This window comes from Aythya marila, assembly GCF_965140915.1.
Source record: "Aythya marila genome assembly, chromosome: 2".
In the NCBI taxonomy this organism is placed as follows: domain Eukaryota; kingdom Metazoa; phylum Chordata; class Aves; order Anseriformes; family Anatidae; genus Aythya; species Aythya marila.
In genome coordinates, this window is record NC_139043.1 from 102054272 (window position 1) to 102076064 (window position 21793).

The 21793-nt window shown below is 35.6% G+C and overlaps 1 protein-coding gene across 8 annotated transcripts in view; it reads right to left on the reverse strand.

The window, feature by feature from the left end:
* Positions 1–5863: 5863 nt before the first annotated feature.
* The window catches only part of CEP192 (centrosomal protein 192), a 63371-nt gene continuing 47441 nt past the window's right edge, over positions 5864–21793 (reverse strand). For 5 of the 8 annotated variants that reach the window (XM_082752234.1, XM_082752233.1, XM_082752231.1 and 2 more), the window contains 8 exons: positions 20575–20779; positions 19193–19272; positions 18387–18482; positions 16857–16976; positions 12912–13033; positions 11949–12072; positions 11431–11489; positions 5864–6640 (listed from right to left, as the gene is read on the reverse strand). In XM_082752234.1, the coding sequence (XP_082608360.1) occupies positions 6502–6640; positions 11431–11489; positions 11949–12072; positions 12912–13033; positions 16857–16976; positions 18387–18482; positions 19193–19272; positions 20575–20779 (945 nt within the window). In that variant the 3' untranslated portion in view covers positions 5864–6501. Of the gene's footprint in view, positions 6641–10081; positions 11075–11430; positions 11490–11948; positions 12073–12911; positions 13034–16856; positions 16977–18386; positions 18483–19192; positions 19273–20574; positions 20780–21793 lie in introns of those variants that run through there. The other 3 variants (XM_082752235.1, XM_082752236.1, XM_082752237.1) reach the window with 3 other exon arrangements.

Genomic DNA, 21793 nt, shown 5'->3' on the forward strand with positions numbered 1-21793 from the left:
GGTTCAGCACAACATTACAGCAAGTTTAAAAAGTTTTAAGGAGTAGTTTGCTTAACTACATGAAATACTTAAAGAAAACCTTCCTTTTAATACTACATGGTCCAGCTTGCAATACCTGGTTTTGTACTTGAAGTTACCCCCTACCTAGACCTACTTCACATCCCATGTGAGATCAACGAACTAATGCAAAGCTGTAAAGAAAAATCATTTATGTTTATAAGTACATTGGAAAAAAAATGCTTTTAATGTCAACTCAAATTTTTATGCAGGAAACTAGAATCGATATTCTAGTTTAACTGGTAGATTTGTTGAGAAAATTGGTATGATGCAAACGTTGCCATTTCAAGGTTATGAACAGTCAACTTTCTTACTGAATATGAGGCATCACTGCAGGCAGGCAGATTCTTCACTTTTCATATCTTCCTTACTGATTGTAAGGATAAACATACTCATCACCTGTGCTATACAATCAAAGTATTAAGGCATGAACTTCTATTATCTAGCTTTGTGTAAAAAAAAAAAAAAAAAAAAAAAAGTTAAAACAAGATAGCTGTGAATAAAAGTCAGGATATTCAATTACAGATCCAGGGACAACTGCTCTTATGTCAAATGTCCATTCTTTCAACAGCTTCTAAGGACTTTTGTTCCCATAATGTCTTTTTTCATTACCAAAGATGCTACAACATAGAAAGCTAGTATACCTCGAGTACATAAGATACATTACCTGCTAACCTTGTAGTGAACTCTGATAACCCTGCAGCCCTGCAACTCCTCTGCAAATACTAGGAACAAGAATATATCAGCATTTCACTTAACAAGCATTCCTACCACAGAAATGCCATAACATCTTCAATACTCTACTTCAAAAAGCCACCACCACCCTCAAGAACTTACTTGGTAAACTAAAAATCCCTCACAAAATCCTTTTTACCATTTTAACCTTTTATATATATAATCAAAATAACTTTCTAGACTGCCAGGCCTTGATATGCACCTTTACTAGGTTGTCTGAAACACTAATTAGTTTCAGATGCCAGGGCAACAATTTCCAAAACACACTGAAGCACGTGTACAGAATGTATTATAACTCCATTTGTAGTCAATGATGTGAAAACTTTACAAAGCTGTTGAATAATTATGATTACTAATATCCCAATTAGGCTGAGCAGGTACAAAGACATCCTCAGTGTTAGACACTTAATGAATTTCAAAAAATAATTTATTTCTGAATTTTCTCTCTGATTGGTATTAAAACCAACACTTAAGATTACCCTAATTAAAAAGAGATTTCTTTTTTTTTTTTTTTTTTCCAAAAAGTTTGCCTGCTTGGCATGTTTGAGCCAATCTTCACAGTCTGAGACAAAGGACTGCATCCAACAGGAGAAAATTGAAAAAAGTTTCAAAACCAACAATGAGCAAAATGAGAGACAAGAATTATATACAAAACTAATTCTGATTCTTTGATCACAACTGTTGTGGCTTGGACTCTTAATTAAATTTGATTTGTAGTCTTTGAGAATTGGTCATAGTTGTTCTATTTTTCTGTACGCCTAAAAGAGGTAAAGGCAGGCATCAGGGCTACTTCATAGTAAGCACCAGACAACTCAAAACAAGATCACATTGACCACAAAAGTTTATATAATCTGTGTAGATACGACAACTGTGGGTAGAGAAAGCAGTCTCATTTTACAAACTAGGAATGAGACTAGCTTGCAGCAACTTTCTCAAGACTTTTGAAGTCCTGTTGATGTTGCCAACTTACAACTAAAAATACACTGGCTATGCTCCAGCCCTTGGACCTTCATTAGTGGGGAAAAACTTCATCTAGAACTGATAAATCAACCATCCAGTAAAGATTTGGACTTCCACTGAAGTATTCCTTCCCTCTTTGTCTTCTCTACTCCACTATAAATAAAAAATAAAAATCTGTCTTCAAGTTCGTGTTGTGCTCATTAGACCTTATATTTCCCTGAAGATAATTTGCTCTACCTGTATGTGACAAGCTTCGTGGCTAGAGATGCTGCTACCAATGCATCCAAGGACTGTTGTAACCGTAACAAAATAGTATGCAGTGCTTAAACAGCAAAAAAAACCATAGTGATGCCAAATTTATTTATTTATTCAGTAGGTAGGTTAATTGCACATCATGTAGCACTAATAGAAATTTCTGTTAAATAAACATTTGAAAACAAGAGCCTAAGGGGTAAAACAGTGAAAATATTAGGTTACCTATCCTTCTTCCCTCACCTGGAATAATTTTGATTTGTCTTATGAATGCAAATAAAGCAATATAATTCAAACAGCCAAAACAGCTGCTGGGACAAGAGCTCTAGGGATGCCTTCTAATACAGAGTCTAGTCACGGAGTTACCAGTCTCTAGTTTCCTCTTCACACTGCGAAGAAACTCATTGTCATTAGAAGCAAATAAAGAGAAATAGGCTGCAAACAGATGCCAAAACATTTAACATCACCTGTAAACCAAGTCTTTCTGAATATACAAACAACCTTTGACAAATTTTTGGATGTGTTCTAACAGTTCTTTTATCTTTATGGAAAACAGCATTGCAAAATCTTAGCACAAGGAGGATTGTCATCTACCCTTGCAGAAATGACTACTAAAAACACTGTCCCAGTGGACAGTAAAAGGGACAAGACTACCTAGCTGTTATTAACAGGCAACGGTCCTTCTTCCTTAGCGGTCCAGGTTCCTTATTAGCAGACAACGATTTAAAGACAATTTCTACAGTGAAACCAAGGCTTTTCAGAAGATAAGAGGTTAATCAACCCTCTCACTAACAGGTTCAGAAAAGATGACCATCAGGGTGGACATGTACGACTAAATTGTAGCAGTTTATTAAAATGTCAGGTTTAAGTAGGTGGTCGGTCTACTGTTAGAGTAGTAAATGCACAACTAACATGCCTTCCATGAGCAATGAATCACAAGCCTTCTCCTCTTCAATAAATAAGGCTTTTGTTTCACGTTACCTGTCAATGTAGCTAAAGAGAATGAAGGAACTACGACTCTCAACCAAGACAGAAGTCCCTTAAAACCTAGTGGAATGAACAAACTAAGACGAAACAACCCCCCTCATGCCCTCACCCAGCATCTGCTCAACCATACATTGTTTAGTCCCAGAGCATCAGGGCAAATGCACACATCAGTCCTTAGCTACCCAGAATTATAACAGCTTCACAACAGAGTATGAGACACTTTCTCCTGCTTATCTGCCTTCCTTCTAGGAACCAGGTCCTGTAAATTTCCTTCCACTTCAAAGACAGGAAGATGGGGCTTCTAACATTTAAGTTTAGCAATAAATTGAATTTTCTGCTGAAGTGGGATCTCCTGAAAGGCAAAGAGCTTTGAGGTAACATCCTTATTGCATTGCATTCAGCATTACAGTTGAAGTATATGATTTCTGAAAGTCCCTTCCAATTGAACTATTCTACTCCATTCTGGAAGATAAAATTACTCTGGGATGCAGTTATCTACAACCGTACGTAATGTTTTAGAAATGCCTTTTCAGAGGAAGAATTGAAGAGGCCATTGAGAAGATGCCAGAATTTTTGCAGTGGCTTACATCTCCTCAGCATACTTTCAAATGTTTTATTTCATCAGGACTAGAGTCTTGACTAGAGTACCTCTAGGCAACAGTAGCTAGAGTACCAAGACTGGAGTACGTTTGGACAACAGTAAATGATGTTCCAAGTGTAGTTGAAGGATTGCATGTAAAACTCTCTAAAAAAAAAAAAAAAAAGCTGGTGGCAACAGGCTGCAGGGTCTGAATGAGTACTGTTAGCAAGATAATTTTATTTGAGGGTTACTGAGAAAATTCTATAGGTCATAACATCACTGAAGGACATGACGTGCTCTGCTAGTTATCTGGAGTTAGACAGAAAAGATCTCTTTTTGAAATTAAGGTCCTTCACCAGTCATGGTGCATGTTACACTCCATGGCTTTATGAGCCAGAGGAAATACACTATATCTATGGAGATAAGAATAATTTATTTTGATCTGATCAATCTTTCAAGTTTACTAGTTCAAATTTTCCCATGAACACACACAGAAAGTCAAAGTATAGTTGCAATTGTCATGCAAAAATGTCTTAGGTTTAACACACCTGAAGGTGTTATGTATACACTTCCAGTATTCCTCTTTGTCCTAAAGTTGGTGGTACCTTCCTCAAGAATAATAGGGGAGGGTCAGGACAGGCTGTCAGCATCTGGTCTTTACCAGATATATGAGCTCCTCGTCTTTGCACTAAAAAGTGCATTGTTGGTACTTTCTTCAAAGTTGTAGTATACCTGAAAGTAACACAATTGCCTTTTCGAGGCCCAAATGGCCATGGCTCGTTTGTGCGGTTACTGCATAAATGCCACTGTACAGGTATTTAGAGATTAACCTTAGGCAGGGGGACAACAGTCACTTGACAACTGTGAAGTCAAATTAAAAGCAGCTCAGGCCTATGAGAACCTGTGCTACAAGGGTAATACGTACTACCTTGTATGAACAATTTTAGGCTATACGATTTCCTAAGTATGCTACATAGTTATTTGAAAATTCTTCCAAAGATCAATTTTAACCACTCCTCCAGATACAGCGTCGGATGACGTTGAAGCTTGCCTCATTGCAGAGTCTGGAATCATAAGGCAAGGACAGCTTCAGAACAGAGGACAACTGGAACATATTCTGCTAGGAAATGCATTGAGCTCAGTGTGGATATCTTCAAAGCCTATCTTTTTTTCAGTTCTGGAAGAGCGAGACTTCCAATTGTGCATCCAAAACTGAACCAATATTGGCTTTTGGACACCAAAGTCTTTCCCAAATAAGGAAGCCAAGTCTATTGAGGAAAGGCAGCAGACAACATAAGATTCCTTTCATTCCAATTCAGTATTCAGAAGTACACGGCCATTACATCAACATGGGAAACATGCAAGCAGCAACAGCTAGAGAGAAGGCGAGAAGATGGTCACAGTATCTAACAGATAGATTACACATACCCTGCTAGAATACACTGGAGGCAAGTCTACTGATACCTAGTAAAATTTATTTTAGTAAATCCTCCCATTTCTTGGTGTCTGGTCTGCTGAGAAACTACGTTTCAATGAAGAAAAAGCAGCTGTAGTACACTTCAGTATACTTTAACATAACCGTGGGAAAACGTATCAAAGGCAATTCATGTTTTCCCTTCAAAGTTATCTTCAAATATTGGTTGTTAGAAAACAGAATTAAATAATCTCATATTTAAATGAATTTCACTCATTCTTCTATCATCCTGCAGAAAGAAATAGTTCTCATAAGTTATGAACATTATGCTACTGGAGGCATACAGCTACCTGCTACAGAAATAAAGTAGCAGACAGCCAAAGTGTACAAAGGGCATGGTAGCAATGGGTAACCTGACTGTAGAATCAAGTTGTCGATCATTCTACAATATAAGAACTGGATAGCGCTCAACTAAATTAGTAAGAAACCAGCTTAGCACGTACAAAAACTAACTTTTCTGAAAGAGCAATGAACTTCTGGAGTTTGCTGCCCCATGAGGTGGTACATGACACAAGATGTCGAAGTGTTCAAAGAAGTATATGAATAAATTCATGAACAGGTGCATAAATGGAAGAAAAAAAAAAAAATCTAGGTGGGAATCAACCTCCCATCCCTAATCCAATGACTGCAGATGGCTGGGGAAGTACAAGCAAAGGGAACCAAAGCAGCAAGTCATGCTTACGTGATCTCCCAGAACAACATCTCTAGATTGCAACTGTTACTAGACAGAATGCTGAGCTAGATGAATCATTTTGGAGGGCTGAAGGCAGTATTGCTCATGTTGAATTTATGTTTTCACATTGCTAGGATTAAAAAACAATGCTTATTTCTGCCACTGAACTGTGCGGAGGTATAAGATAATTGTCAGCTTTGTGGTCCCACCTTTACCAGGTTGAAGGCATGATATTTAACAAGTCAGCTTCTGTACTGCAGCCACTTCCCCCGCACCCCAAAACAAACACACACACAAAAAAAAAAAAAAAAAAACAAAAAACACTAGCTTTGCTAGGTTCCTGCTTCCTAAGAGCAGGAAGATTAATCATCTACCTACCTACAGTGAGGAACCCTCTGACAACTGAAGACAGAAACCAGATAAAATCAACAGTTAACACGCTTTATTTCTGTATTTACAGTGCTAAAAATAAAATACATTCATATCTAACTAGTCCTAATAAATGCAAAAATAGAAAACTTCCCTCTTCAACAAAAGTGCAGAAACATAAGTTAGAACATGATAACTTTAAAACATACAATGATATTTCTCAGTGTTTTTACTATGAAAATACACTTGTAGAACAAGCACCATAATTCATCTTAAAGAAGATTTTCTGTCAAAGCAGCATCACAGGGCAAAACAAGTAGGAAGTTAGTACGGAAATGTAGTAGCAAATCCTTCAATACTTTAAATTGCATGAACCGTTATAAATTATTATAAATGGCTACAAAACTGTTCTGACTAGTCTCTTGCAACAGCTTTACCACATAGTCGAATACTAACAAAGCCATATTTTTCCGTATGCACATTCAGGACAGCTTCATATATGCCTTCTGCAGGTGGCTTGAACTGGACTGGCATATTGATGTAATGATGGGATCTGTAAAGAGACAATTATGCGCACATTCAGTGTTAATATGCAAGTAAATTGTATCAGATAGAGAAGTCCTAGATTTGATTTTCCAAAGAACGGTGTACTGAATGCATACTGGATCAATTTATTTATTTTTATAGTTTTGATCTATTTATCTTATGAGGAAGTTCAATTGTAAAAGATGATTCTTTCCTACTAAATATACAGAGTATTAGTTGTTTATTGCTGCTAGTTTAGCTGACTAGGTTTGGTCTGCCTCTTTGCAAGAATATCGATAGTATCTTAACTATATTTAGAGCAAGGTTACATTTCTTCCTTTCAAAATTCAGCTGATGAGTTTACTAAAATTTCCAATTCTTGATCAATTTGAAACTAGTAAAATAATTTCATTTCTAATTGCCTCCATGTGAATAAATACTTCACTGAATCATCACAAGCCAATAAATGCATCCACCCTCAAACAGTATTTTCGAGATGTTGCATCATATCGTTTTAGATTATATAAGCGTTCTTCTACTCAGACTGCATAAAAACATAACAAATAGTAAAAAAAAAAAAAATAATAATAATGAAATCAGCTCTAGGTAGGATGCAATGGCTGGTTGTCTTAATTGTCAAAAGCCTAGAGCAAACGTTTTTAATATAAACAAGCTATACAAACGAAGGAGGTGGAAGTGTAAAGTGGCAGCCTATTTGATTCTATGGCATACAATGGAAATACCCAGTACTAAGAGACAGGTAACAGTATCAGGCATGTAGTAGAATAAGGAAAAACAAACAGCAAAAGCCAGTAAGACCAAAAAAAAAAAAAAAAAAGAGTTTTTAAACTTTAATGTATTCCCACTTTTCTGTGCTCTTACCCTTCTTCTACAATTGGAAGTCATATTTGCCCACTTCATAAACCTGATTACAGCTTTTTTTTTTTTAAGCTGGAAAATGTATTTTGATTTTTTTTTTTTTTTTTTTTTTTTAAACAGAACGCGATCAGTGAGGTAACCTGTTAGGAGTACACGCTATCAGAATATAGACTGATGTGCTATTGTATTCTTTAATTGAGTTGATAGAAAAATGACATGTTGATCGTGAAGCACTGAACTAAAATAAACAATACAGCAAAGGAGTTCAGCCAGATAAGTGTTTCATGTCATACTTCAGTGTTATACAACCAATCTGCCAAGCTCTGCCTCTTCAAACACCTATAACATATGGGATGAAGATATTTATTCAGCTTAGTTTAAAAAGAACTTTTATAAATGAAGAACATCAGTAAGACCTTTTTATCTATAATAGATACATTGCAATAGAGAAGAAAATTAGCAAGAATTGAGACTGCACCTGCATACAACCAATCCACTCAAGACTTTACAAAAATAAAAGTAAATTCAGGAGGGGTGCACAAGTCTATATCATCTTCAAAATCACATGTGTATGCTTCCTTACATATCCTAACATTTACTCAAAAAGAACAATATAACCAAACTCAAACTTACACTATCAAAACAATAGTAAGTCATGGATGATTCTTTTCAAGAGATAGCCCCATCTGGCTGGCTTTCAAGTATTAATTTCCCAAATAGTTCATCTATGACCTCAATAATATTGAGCAGTTTCTTCGCATGCAGCGACTATATTCCATTTACTTTGACCAATGACTTCAGGTATACATTTAGTTGGTGCTACACACTGTCCTTTCTAAAAGCAGAATTAGTCAGATATTACTCAGTTTGCTTCATAGCAACCAGTTGACTTCTCACTACCAAGATAAGGTATAACAGCCTTGAATTCTCATATTTCCTAGTCCAAAGGGAAAGATGTTATTTTCACTTTCTTCAAGAAAACGGGGAAGGTCAGACTCCAACTATAACAGTTCTTTGGTCTACTACATAGTATAAGTGTCCTTATTAATGGAAGCAACCCAGAGGATTTTTCTGAAGTACAGTAACCAGAAACATAGTCAAAGTACTGTCAGGACAACTCAAATTCACATGCAATTAGCTGTTTTGGTCTGAATGAGAAGTTTTACTTCAGTTCAAACTTGTCACTATGCCCACAACTCATTCTATGAAGTCTATGTGGCCTTTACATGTTATTGCATCAATTTCAAGTGGTATTTCTGAAGTCAGGTATGCCTGAAGCCTACTTCATAGTTAAACAATCTAATGTTGTAGTCCTCCAAAACCAGTATTTCAACAGAAACAGTGCTGGTAAGCTACATCTAAATCACAGTAACCAGGTCTATCAATAGTGAATGATGAATCACAATTGCAAGAATAACAGCAACTGGAAACAGAAATAAATCAGTGAAGTACAGAAGAGTTTTACCTTTTAGCACAGTATCTGAAATATCTACTAGACTGTAATCAGGTTATTTCGGATGGCTTCTAAAGACAACAGAAATACCTTAGTTTTCAAACTTCTTTAGGTAGGCATAACCTGGTAGTCCTTCCAGAAACAGAACTTACTCAAAGGGTCTTATGAAGTCAAGTGTTATAATGTTTCATACATATATTTTTGAAATTTGAGAGTTATCTTGTTAAAAGTATGTTTTGCAGCATAGAATATATGTATAGATATTCTATGTTATATTGAATTTGTTATATTGTACTTATCAACAAACATAACTCCTCTTTTTAATGCAAACTTCAGACAATGTCTTCCCACCCATTCTTTACAGGGCTTATATTTTAACCACAAAGATGTCATTTTGCATAGATATATATGCTTTAAGATACCTGGTGAAAATTACTGAAATTCCTTATTATTTTTCCTGCAGTTTTGGTTGCAAGATGCTGTATTTTGGATAGATCCTGCTGTTATTTTCAATTCAGCAAACAGAGGTGAAGGAATTAGCACTGCTAACTGCTGGTAGTTGTGAGCATACAACCAGTTTAAACAAGAACTGGCAAACTACTGTGCCGGCTTCTGAAGGTCAGATTTCTTGATTTTAAATACAAACATAAAACTGCAATTTTGCTACCCAGATTTAAAACTTGATTACACATGATAGCTTTCAAATTTGGCCCTCAAAATAAAGAGCATGCAACACACCATGTTTATTAAGTAACACTTCTTTTGGTCCAAATGTAGACAGGCAGTACTTTCTATTTTTAAACTTATTTACAGACTAATATTCCAAGTTCCTGAGAACAGTTTTCTTAGCTAATTGCTTTTGAACATTACTTTACAATATGCATGGTTAACCTGAATGAGACGCAGTTAATGTTGGCTTTCTTGAAATCCTCAATGATGTTGTTCTCAAAATCCACTTAAAATTCTTTTAATATATATATATTATTATTATTATTTTTAAAAAAAAAAAAAAAAAAGCATCTGTTCAAGTCACATAATTCTTCTGTGCTTTATGCTCTTAAATGGATGAGCTTTTTCAGAGAGCTATGTCAACTTCAGATGAATGAATTATTGGCCTCTTCTAGCTTTTTATATTTTCAAATGGAGAAAATAGCCAAATTTACTAGAAGAATGATACTAGAATGTGATTATAAAAAGGTAGGGTATATTTAGTTGATAACCTTTAGAAATAGCAGGCTCAATTTTAGACCTGTTAATTCTGCTTTGGATAAAAGCAATAGGAGTTTATCAGCTCTCATAGAAAATATACCAAATAGTTTTGATAGCATTCCTCAAGAATATTTTTGAAATATCTAAGTATCTTCCAATAAAGTTACTCATCTTCTTTCATAGAGTGTCATGATATCCTGTCCTTTGTCTGTAGCTGTACAGCCTCAGACAGATCCAGCTAGTCACCTTTATTTGGTGAGATTTTACTTTGGTTGCTACTTCCATAAAAATTCTTCTGTGCTGTCTGATATATCATTTTTAATAAAAAAAAAAAAAAAAAAAAAAAAGCCAGTTAAATAGAGATACTGGAAAATTGCCTAAGCAGAGTAATAACACTTAACAATAAAAAGTGGCTTTAAAAATGCCTTGAATACCTGTGGTTACTAACACCACAGCCCTGTTTTTGTAATAAATGCTAAGTATCATTGGTAGACAGGAAACTAGATTAGGAGGCAGAGTATCTAGTTCTATTTCCGACTTGGCTCACAATTTCTATTCTGTATACCCTTAGTTTCTCCATTTTTAAAATGAGGATCTGTAAAACTTCTAATGAAATGGTTGCATTTCTATCTTTCTGACAATCCCACTGTTGCAGACAACCACAGGAGAGATGCTGTATTTCTTGAAGAGATGACTAACAGGTCTGTCAAATACTTGTAATCAGCTCCGAAGATGATTGAGTATATTTCGAGGGATTGTTATCATCAACACGAAGATTCCTTTTATGCAGGTAATATGCTTAAATATTTAGTATGACCAGGCAATTCCACCGGCTGCTCAAACCTTGTATTTGCAAAGAATCTTTGATGCAGCTCTGCAGATTTGTCAAATTAGAAGCGTGATGAAGGCAATTTGCTTGGTCTGTTGTGTACAAAGTATAAATGGAAGGAATGACTTGATTGTGCACAGTATGCCAAACGGTTAAGTGAAGCATTAGGCTTAGCATTAAAAGCAGCAGCACTGTTAGAAACAATTTGCAGAGAAAAAATTGGCAGATGCAGAAATAACTGTGTGGGCTTTTTCTGCTTCTAACCAAGATTACAGAGCACAGCATTAGCAAAAATATATATACATAAATACCCAGCATTCTGTCTGTCTAATTAAATGTATATATCTACATTTTCGCACTGTACATTAACAAGATATTTATCTTACTGTTTTTTTTTTTTTTTTTAATTTTTTTGTTAGATGAGAGTGTTAGCATAAGCATTACTCACTTTAGAGAGTACTTCGAGTGCTTGATGTAGAAAGGCTCTTTGGGAGTCAAGAATGTCAGCTGCAATTTAATAAAAAATGCTTAAAAACCTTGTGTATCTAAGCCTATCATATTTAATTTAAAACATGGTTAAGATAAACAAGGTCAATTACAGATACAGCTTTAGATAGACAAAGTGTTTCAAAGTAACATGCCCCTATTTGTGAGTATTAAGAAAAATCCAAACCTTAGGATGTTTTAATGAAGTTAAAAATAAAAAAGTAAATCAGAACAACAACACATCTACATGAACTATAATTTAATTTTTTTTTCAATTGCATATATTACAAATAACCTCACTGAATCAGTGAACAAAAGGGAAAAATTACAGAGCAGAATTCTTCAGATATAATACTGTCTTTTGAAACTATCAAGCTAAGACTTGCACTACTGCAAACTTCTGTTAAGATTTAAAAACAGAAGTTGAACTGCTGGAAGGACTTATGAGAATATATTCAAAAGCAAGTTTGTTAAACTTACCAAGTGCGTTCTAAAGGAATTATTTCTCAAGTTGACTTTTAATGTGCGTGATTCCCCAACTCTAGTTAGAGGAAAAGTATACAGGTTTTCTGGTGCATATATCCCTCGAGTTATGTCACATGATCTGATTTGAAAAAGGGAGTTAAGATATTAAAATTTCTTATTTACACGGTCTGCATATATTGACTGCATACTTTAAGGCATTTCTGATTTCTCATGAGAATAAATCAGGAAAAATAGAAAGATCCTAAAAGCATCAACTCTGTCACCTAAAGTTTTATAGTCTATACATTTTAGCCATTAAGAATATAATGAAAACATCACTGCAGGGTAAATATACGTATATTTACTTATATACACTTTTACAATTTGAGTTTCCCCCATATGCTTTATTAGAGAGCTAACCTCTTCCCAGGGATTCCATGTTTAATCAGAAAATTTTACTCCCCTCCCATAGAATAAGAATTGTAGATCGACTTTAGATTGAAGAACAGCAAAGCTAAGACATGCAGTATAATGCTGCTCTTCTTAGAAGCAACTTTCCAGTTCTGTAGAATCTCCAAAATGGAAGATTCTACTGCTGATACTGGTTAGTTTACAGCAACAAATTATAATTAGGCAACTGAGGAACTTTACTGAAAAGAAAAAGTATGGGAGACTGAAAAATGCAAAGCTAATAAGAGGTTTGGCTAAGTATGGTTTTGCAACTATTTACGCGTTAATATAAAGTTACAGGATAACTCAGGAGGTCTCTAGTTCAACCTCTTGCTCCAGCCAGCACCAGCTCTGAGGTCAGACCAGGCTTTGCAGGGTTCAGTCCAGTCAGGTCCCAGAAATCTCCACAGACTACACAGCTTCTATGGGCAGCCTGTTCTGCCATATAACCATCCTAACAGTGAAAAGGTTTGTTTTGAAGCTTCTACCCAGCTGCAGCTTCTCGTTTAAATTTTTCCCCATACATACCCTGCTTTAATTGTAGGTCCTTCAGAGTAAACCTTCCTTTCTGGTAGAACGGGAAGCCCAGTTCCTATGATGGTATCTGCGGTAGCTCTCGCAACTGCAGTTTTATTTTCAGTTTTAATACCCTATTGGAAAAATAGAGATGTCTTTACATTTTGTATTGAAAAGTATTTAAGTAATTTTCTTTACCTGAGAGAAGGGATTAAGGCTTTTTCTTCCTTTTTTTCCCCAAGTATAATATTTCAGAATAGTAGTCTGAATTATTAAGACAAAAGCAATAATTCGGGAGGAACACTAACAGTCTTTTGTACCTAATAAATACTTCTCACAAGCCAGGTCACAGCAAACTAGCAATGCAGGCAGAATCTTGTGAAACCACTAGCAATTCCTCTGCAGATATTCTGCCCATAGGCTTCAGGAACAGCAAAGTCAGCAAAACAACTGCTCTGAAAGGAAGACCTAAGTCATCGTTATAGGCTAAATTCTCAGAAAATCAAGAAAATTTGTAATACTTCTGTATTATAGATAATACATCATTCCAAAGAAAGATCTCTCCAGAGTAAAAGAATCTGATAGTGCATTATATAGTAACTGTTAAACTAAGATACTAGACCAAAACATCTACCATTTTCAGGGCCTCTATTCAGTGTGCTCTCTAACACAAGGAACCAGCTCATCCTAAGGGAATACTTTGCCAAATAGCTAATTTCAAATTTTCTACTGTTTGTCAAAATCTAGCCAGATACTGTCTGGAGCTCCTCGGGTCACAACAACTTGAAAAGACATAAAAGAACAAAGATTCTTTACCTCCTGTGCTTATGATCATACAACATGATCTTTATTTATTTATTTTCAAACTGTGCTGATGTTTTAGACAAGCAGTTGATTACCTTATGCAGGGAAGACAAAAAAATAGACTATTCTTCAATAGAGCTGCTATGACAAACTTGTTTAGACATTCATTTCTTGTTTTGAAGGAGCTGCTAATCAGTCTGTCAGAAGTAACAGCAGCCAGCAACAAAAAAATAATCTTAGTTTTAAGAGAATACTCTTCAATTGCAAATAACACATGAACCACTACAGAATCCAATACATAAAGACGAGACAGGATTGGTATATGTCTCTTGCTTCAAGAACTTTAAGTTTTCCATGTAAGGAAACATGATGGGTGTCACGCCTCAGTGTTATCGTTCAAATTCTAATTTAGAATAGGGCAACTTTACTGCATGGGAATAATACACGTTACACAATAATACAGAATAATCAGAGGATCTCCCTGGTTTTGTAAGAGCATCATGAAGTATTGCATGCTTTACTTGACTCCCTACTGACTTTGCCTGTTTCAAATGAAAGCAGTATGTTAATGCTGTCCAAATGGTTACATTCAGTGCTGTTGATCCAAAGCAACCTCAGGAGCATATGAAACTGTTTAGCTTTAAAATTAGAATTTGTTTTGCTCACTGAGCTTAAAAAAAAGTCTTTCCTCCTCTCGCTCCAAGAATAACCAATGAAGATGAAGCTTCCATACACGCTGATAACAATAAAAACCAAATCAAGACTAAGTGACTCTATGTTTTGTGTTTATGATTGAGAAATTGAGCTCAGTTTGTTCACTTTGCCTGTTGCAAAATGATATACTAAAAAGTTAGTTACACAGCTAAAGTACACAAATCATACTAAAAAGGTAATATCTTCAAACAATAGCAAGAGTTCTTGATTCAATTCTCAACTTTCCACATAATCCATCATAACTTAAATCCTGCTTCAGCAGACAGGTTCTTGCTGATTCACTGCTTCACCCAGAAGAGACCAATACTTAAACCAAAATAGCAATCCAAGAAATTTGTGCACAATGGTGATATTTATTTTTACTCCAATGATCTTTGACCAATTTGTGATAGCAGCCTAACAAATGTTTTTCAGGAAAAGAAAAAAATGAGTTTGAATCACCAGAATTGACATGCTTGGGCTGCAAAGGGTACGTACAATTCTTGCTTTCCCTGTCCATAGGACCAAATTGGAGGCAGGATCTTCTAAGCTACTGACTACAGTTTCTAGCTGTGGCGACTACAAATGCATGCAGAGCATAATCAAAGTCAAAGATAATTGTTTCTTAAAGAAAAAAAAAAAAATCAAAGTGATGTCACTGATTTTCCTAAATTCACCTGGTTCTTTTAGTTCTTTCCTGATCTTCACATTTTCTTTTCTTTTGAAGTGGTGTAATGTATAAGTACTGCTCAGTCATTGTGAATAACAGTCAGTCTTCCTACTTCGTTTTATCAAAAGTCACATTAACCATAGCCATAGCCCTCTTTGCCTCAGCAAACCCAGCATGATACAAGTCCTTTTCAAAGTTGTAATAATGCAGTCTAAACTCTCGATCCCTAGGACATAACAGACAATAATTGACTTGTCATCTCAACTAAAAGTGGATCTGATGAAAAAGCCTCAATAATCTACGTAAACGTTCTGTGTTGACCCCTCTTGCAAACTGATACATAGTTCCTTACCTAGATAATAAACAAAATATTTTCAACTCTTTTTCAAAATGATCTCAACATATTTCTGCAATGTTTTTCCTATAAGCATATGAAGATGCTGGAAAGATCTAACTGTTAAAACAGCTTTAGAAAAAAAAAAAAAAACAAACAAGAGGAACAAATCTGACATGTTAGTTCAAAAACATTAATATCAAGTTGCGCTACTCAAAGATTTAACACAACTCTGACAACTAGTCATGTTCTAAGAAGAGAATCATCCAGAACTTTAGATTTCTGATAAAGAATTCATCTTCTCTCCATTTCAACAAGCTTTTAACAGTCAAATGATAAATGCTTTCCTCATTTTAAGGAAATTTATTTTCAAAGAACTTGATGAAATCTAAAAAAACCCTCTCTCAAACCAGATACTACACAGGTCTCATTCTTCCAGCAAAAATTAGAAGTCACTTAACATATACATTATTAACAAGCCCACTTTTCAACATAATTAACTACTGGGAAGAACAAAGACCCTACAAAAAAAAAAAAAAAAAAAAAAAAAAAGGCAGGTCCTTCTATCCAAGAAGGATAAGTAAGGTTCCTTCTACTGAAACATCCTTGGTACTCTACAGAAATACCCTAAGTATTTACATGGGCTTCTCAAAAAAGTGAAGTCAACATTTCTGGAGAGAACATAAAAGCAAATATAGCAATCACATAATACCTAATATACAAATTTGTTCACATTCAGCTCATTTAACTAAGCATTAGAATTCACTCTTCAATATTTAGAAATAGGTTCTCTGTCTCCTTCAGGCGCCTCTTGGATGGATGATGAGGTAGTGATTAAAAGAAAGGTAAGAAAACAGCACTGAAAATTAGTTCTAACTCCCAAACCCTTCTCTCTAGGCTCACCATAAAATGAGACCTGAGGAACATGGGGGGCACAAAGGAGAGCTCAGACCTAATCGTTCCCATGTATAAATCTCAAAAATCACCCCCATCAATACTGAGCTCTGATAAAGCATTCAAATAGACTCCATCAGAAACAAATCCATGTAACCAGTACAGGTGTTTTTATATTCCAGTATTGCATTAAGTTACATATTAGAGCAAAGGGCAATCACTTCGATATTCATTTACATAAATGAAACAAATGCATTTTGTCTGACGTAAGCAAGCCTGCCTCTACAGAAAGAATTCCCACAGAGGTCAAGTTTCTTTACTTTCTTTGAGCAGACATATTTTACATGTTAAGTGACAAAAGATAACACATTATCATGTAAGCAAGATAAGAAATGTATTTTTAATATAAGAAAAGCAATACAGTTTAAGCTAACACAATATTCCTTTTTTTTTTTTTTCCAGAATAACATTGGGGCATACCAGAGATGCTGCTGTATAGTAACATTAAGAGGTTATCAAAAAATTATGCTCAGGAGAGAGTTAATAGCATTTATATACTCACTACTCCACAAAGCTGAAATCTTAGTTTGTGTTTCCAACTAGGTTTCTCAACAGGGTGACACTCAAGGTCCCAAAACTGGGAGTAATCCCCATCCTCTCTAGGTAAAAATATTAGAGCAACCTACCAAAACAAGAGAAAAATTTTGCAGAAGTTTACTAAAATAACCTATCCAACTTTACAATTGTACTTATAGAAAGTTACAGTTAAGCCAGCGTAAAATTTGCTCACTACAGAAACTGATACATACATTAATGGCTCATCCTCCCTAACCCACAAATAAAAAAAAAAGTTCTGATGAAATGGATTGTGCAAGCACTCACACAAAAATTAAGTTCAGCTAATCTTCCTTAAAAAAAAAGTCAGCAAGTGCTTGCACAATTATTTTTATTAGTAAAATGGGGGAGAAGTGTACCACGAGGGGAATATGTCACAGATTAAGTTGTTGACAACTTAGTCTGTAAGTACCCTGTACTACAATTACTAGAAAGACTGAAATTTAAAGTAAATTACAGGCCATATATTTGACCATCCTTAAAGGTCACCTATGTAATAAAGGATCCTTTCTATATAATGTTGTACCTGGTTAATTCAACTGTAGCCTTGCTTTGATTTCAGTGTTGGGATAAAAGAGAGCTAGTAGTGACAGCAACCTACACCTTATCAGCTCTGCCCAACAGTCTCATATGCCAGTAATCAAAACGTTATTCTAATAAATACACCTGAATTGGGACTGATAAGGCAAACACGTTTGTTTAAAATCAAATCATGGTTTCCAGTAGTAGCATAACCAATGAAACTGAAAGGAAGTCTTCTATTTCTTGTAAATAGATCCTAAATTGCATCATCAATATTGCAATCCATAACAACTAAAATATAGGTGTTCTTGAAGATGAACAGACAGAATTGGGGATAGACTGGGGACTGGACTAGATGATCTTTCAAAGTCCCTTCCAATCCCTTCCATTCTGTAATTAAAGTAGTATTAGGGGAGAAGGTGAGGGACAAAAGCCCTATAGAAACCCCTTCAAGTAGAAGAAACCCGTGAATGTGTTTTATAACTGCGGTTATGAAACCCTCTACTGGCCAGAAGATAAAATTGTAAGTCAAATGAAATCAATTTCAAGAACAGACATTTGTTCCTAAAGAACTACAAAGCGACCTCTCCTTAAGGAAATTAGTTCTCACATCAGTTTTGTAATAACACAGGATTAGTTGTAATATTGTTGTGGATTTTACAAAGCATCTGAAAACAATTTTCTGTTCTAGGATAGTTTATCTTCTAAAACAAACAAAAAGTGACACAAAGTCAAACTACAGATTGCATGAATTCTTAGAATCAACTCAGCTGACACTGTAACAGCCAGGGTAAGAAGACAATGAGTGGGAAGTAGATACTGACTACCTGATACACATTATCAGATAGAGCACAACCAGCTTCAAAAATTCGACTGCTATTTCCAAGAATTTCTCCCATAAGGTATCATTTCACAGTTAAGATAAACCAACATATCTCAAGCATATTAAACGTACCTTTTCTTTTCCATGAGCTTCAAGAGTACCAGAAACACGGTAACATATGAAAGCAGAGTAAGTAACCCTATAAACAGAATCAGGTCTGTCCACACCCTGCAAATAAAGTTATGAGTCAGATTCAGAAAACATTAAAGAAACACACACGTGCGTGCACATGCACTGTCCTTGCAAAGGACTGAAAAAAAACGCAGACTACTTTCAACTAAACAAACATTGAATCCTTCAGCAAATGAGCCGAGACACGAAACTACTACATTGAGGAAGTCATCATTCTACCTTAAAACCAAAAGGGACCATCAGAGCACTCAAACTATCATAGAATAGGAAAGTATTTACAGACATTAACATTACAGCTACAATTGCAGAGGCAACAGTAGTGTGATTCAAATATCCGTGACTTAACTTTAAATTACCTACAGAGATCACATATAGCATAATTCTACAAGCACAAGTCTCTTAACAAGGTAAGTTAGTCTCGCATTCTGGATCAGAAATGAACACACATCTTTTATGTATGTTTGATTATTTAATGCAATCCTGGATGAGCACAGACAAATTCATTAAGTGAACCACAAATTGTCCAGCACTGATTCACAGCCAGAGCACAGTACTGAGGAAAAGAGTAGAACATTTCCTTAATGTGGACAGGCAGAAAAACTGAGAAGAAACCCTGAAACTGAGTTCAGGATCAAATACGTGTTTTTTTCTCAAGAGGCTAGAGGGAGAAAGAGCAGCAGGAAGAGGGAAAAAGAAAAAATCCAAGAGATTGGTGCTGAATACTACCAATACAAGCATTCACTCACTTTAACATAAGGTGGTGTAAATGACGACAAATTCCACCTCACATTTTCATCCCCCTTATTCTCCATTTCCAGGTAACTCTCTGGAAGAGAAAAATCAGACAGATAAATATATAAATATATTAAAAGCCTTTGTTCAAGTACCTTTAGTTGAAAGGATTTAAACAGAAAGCCTGTATTTCTAGACACAAAGACGTTTAATGGAAACAGTTCTCATGATGCCAAGTAGATCTGAAACTTCAGGAGCAGACTTAAAGCACACTGTTGTAAAATCCTTGAAAGCTCATATAAATAAATTTGTAAGTCTTCTAATGAAGAGTAATATCAAAGATACTTACAAGAAACAAACTGAGACCTACACCTAACCCTCAAAAACCCTGAACAAGAGTAGATAATTCTACCAAAGACCCTGAAGCATGTCCAAGAAAGTTACATGAATGTACTGCTTATAGTAGGAAGTAAGCTTAAAATCCAGAATAAGACCATTATCAGGGAGAAATCTAAGTCACCTTCAACAGTCTCAATTTATTGCATTCAGGTTTTTGGCAGATATCTTCACTTTCTAGTGTACAAAAATATCCCTCAATAGCCTCTCTCCCCCTCCACCCCCCCCCCCCAAAAAAAAAAATAAATAAAAAAAAGATACCCAATTATCTTCCTAGATACTATTTGGATGCTTAGTGAAGAACACCAATGGTATTCTTGTTTGGGACCAACCAAACCAAGGACTAACAAATCTGGTATGTACATGTACATGACAGAATGATAGCTCCATACAGTAACTTGAAGAATTTTAAGCATTACTGGAATTAAAAGTACAAACTGAGGATTTTAGAAACCATTATCAACAACATCCTTGTAGATAATTTTGAACAAGACAGGGATAGCCAGTCTCATAGCTGACATTCCTATTGTCTTAAGGAAGAACGTTTATTTCTCTATGTGTAGATAGTGTCAGCTAGTATCTTAGGGACACACACAAAGATGAAGAGAACAAGTGTACTTCACAATAGCATGATCCAAAAAAGGTTCAACAAAACACAGTAACCACAAAGCACCTTCTCTGCAGAGACACATTATGGTTGTATTCATCATAATTTATTTAAGAAATTGGCAATTTATCTCTCTGTATGCAAACTATCTGCAGGAAATGGTGTTGCTATACCACAGAATGAGAAGGAAAAAGGTTTATTTCCTGCTAAAAAGAATACAATCACAAGGACTAACATTTCAGCAAAGATCAAGAGAGGCCAACTGTCCAATCACACTGGATGAAAACAAAAACCAAGTCAATGCATTCAAGTTCTCAAACATGCAATATAGTGAACAAAAACTACAAGCGTAAGATACTGCAGATGTTCCATCTGCTATGCAAGTATTATTACCTGAGCTTTCACCAGCTCTTGTTTCAGGAAACAGAACAGATCTGTTCTTTATTTCCATTTTTGTTAAAGGGAGCGCTGAGAGAGGTTTTGCCACATGAACAGTAGGACTTGCAGACTGTAGAGCAAATATATCCCTTCTTCTAGATGGAGAGCCTGCTCCAGGCACATCTTGTACATTCCCCTCTTGAATCTGCACTTTAATAAACTTTTGCACAATTTGGAGAGTAAGAAAGATTTAAATAGTGAACATTTTTATATCAACAAGTCAAACTATTAAGCTCTATTTCCTTGAGCTGTAAGAACTCACATTGTCCAGCTTCACATTCCAACAGAAAAAAAAATGAATTACCTGGTCTTCTCTAACTTCAGCTTATAAAGTTGTAAGACAAATTTAATACAGGAGAATAAGAAAATTTACCCAACATTTACTATCTAGAAATTTTAATTCAATACTTTAGATGCTCTGTTAAGGCTGAACTCCTCTCAAGTTGCACCCAAGGATCCTTAGGTTGGATATTAGGAAAAATTTCTTCACTGAAAGGGTTGTGAGACACTGTAAAAGGCTGCCCAGGAAAGCAGTTGAGTCACCATCCCTGGAGGTTGTACTGGGTCTGGCCACCACAGAGGTATTCAACAGACATGTAGATGTGGTGCCTAGAGACATGGTTTAGTGGTAGATGCAGCCATGCTAAGTTAAAGGTTGGACCAGATGATCTTAGAGGTCTTATCCAACTTAAGTGACTATGATTCTCTTCAAACCTTTTTCATATGGTTGAACAAAACAGTTAAAGATGCGTAATGTTCATTTCCTTCTTAACTTATTCTTCTCATCAAGTTCTCTGCTTTTTTTTTTGCTTTTTTTTTTGCTTTTTTTTTTTTTTTTTTTTTGGGGGGGGTGGGGGGTGGGAAGAGGGTACAGTGGGGCTTGTTTGATTTAAGTCAGAATCACAGAATGGTTTGGGTTGGAAGAGACCTTAAAGATCACCTAGTTCTACCACCCCTGCCATGGGCAGGGACATTGCCTGCCCAAGGTTGCCTACAACCCCATCCAGCCTGATCTTGAACACTTCCAGGGATGAGGCATCCACAGGTTTTCTGGGAAATCTGTTCCAGTGCCTCGCTGCCCTCATAATAAAGAATTTCTTCCTAATATCCAATTTAATTCTACCTTCATCCCATTTAAAACAGTTACCCCTTCTCCCATCACTGTGCTCCCTGA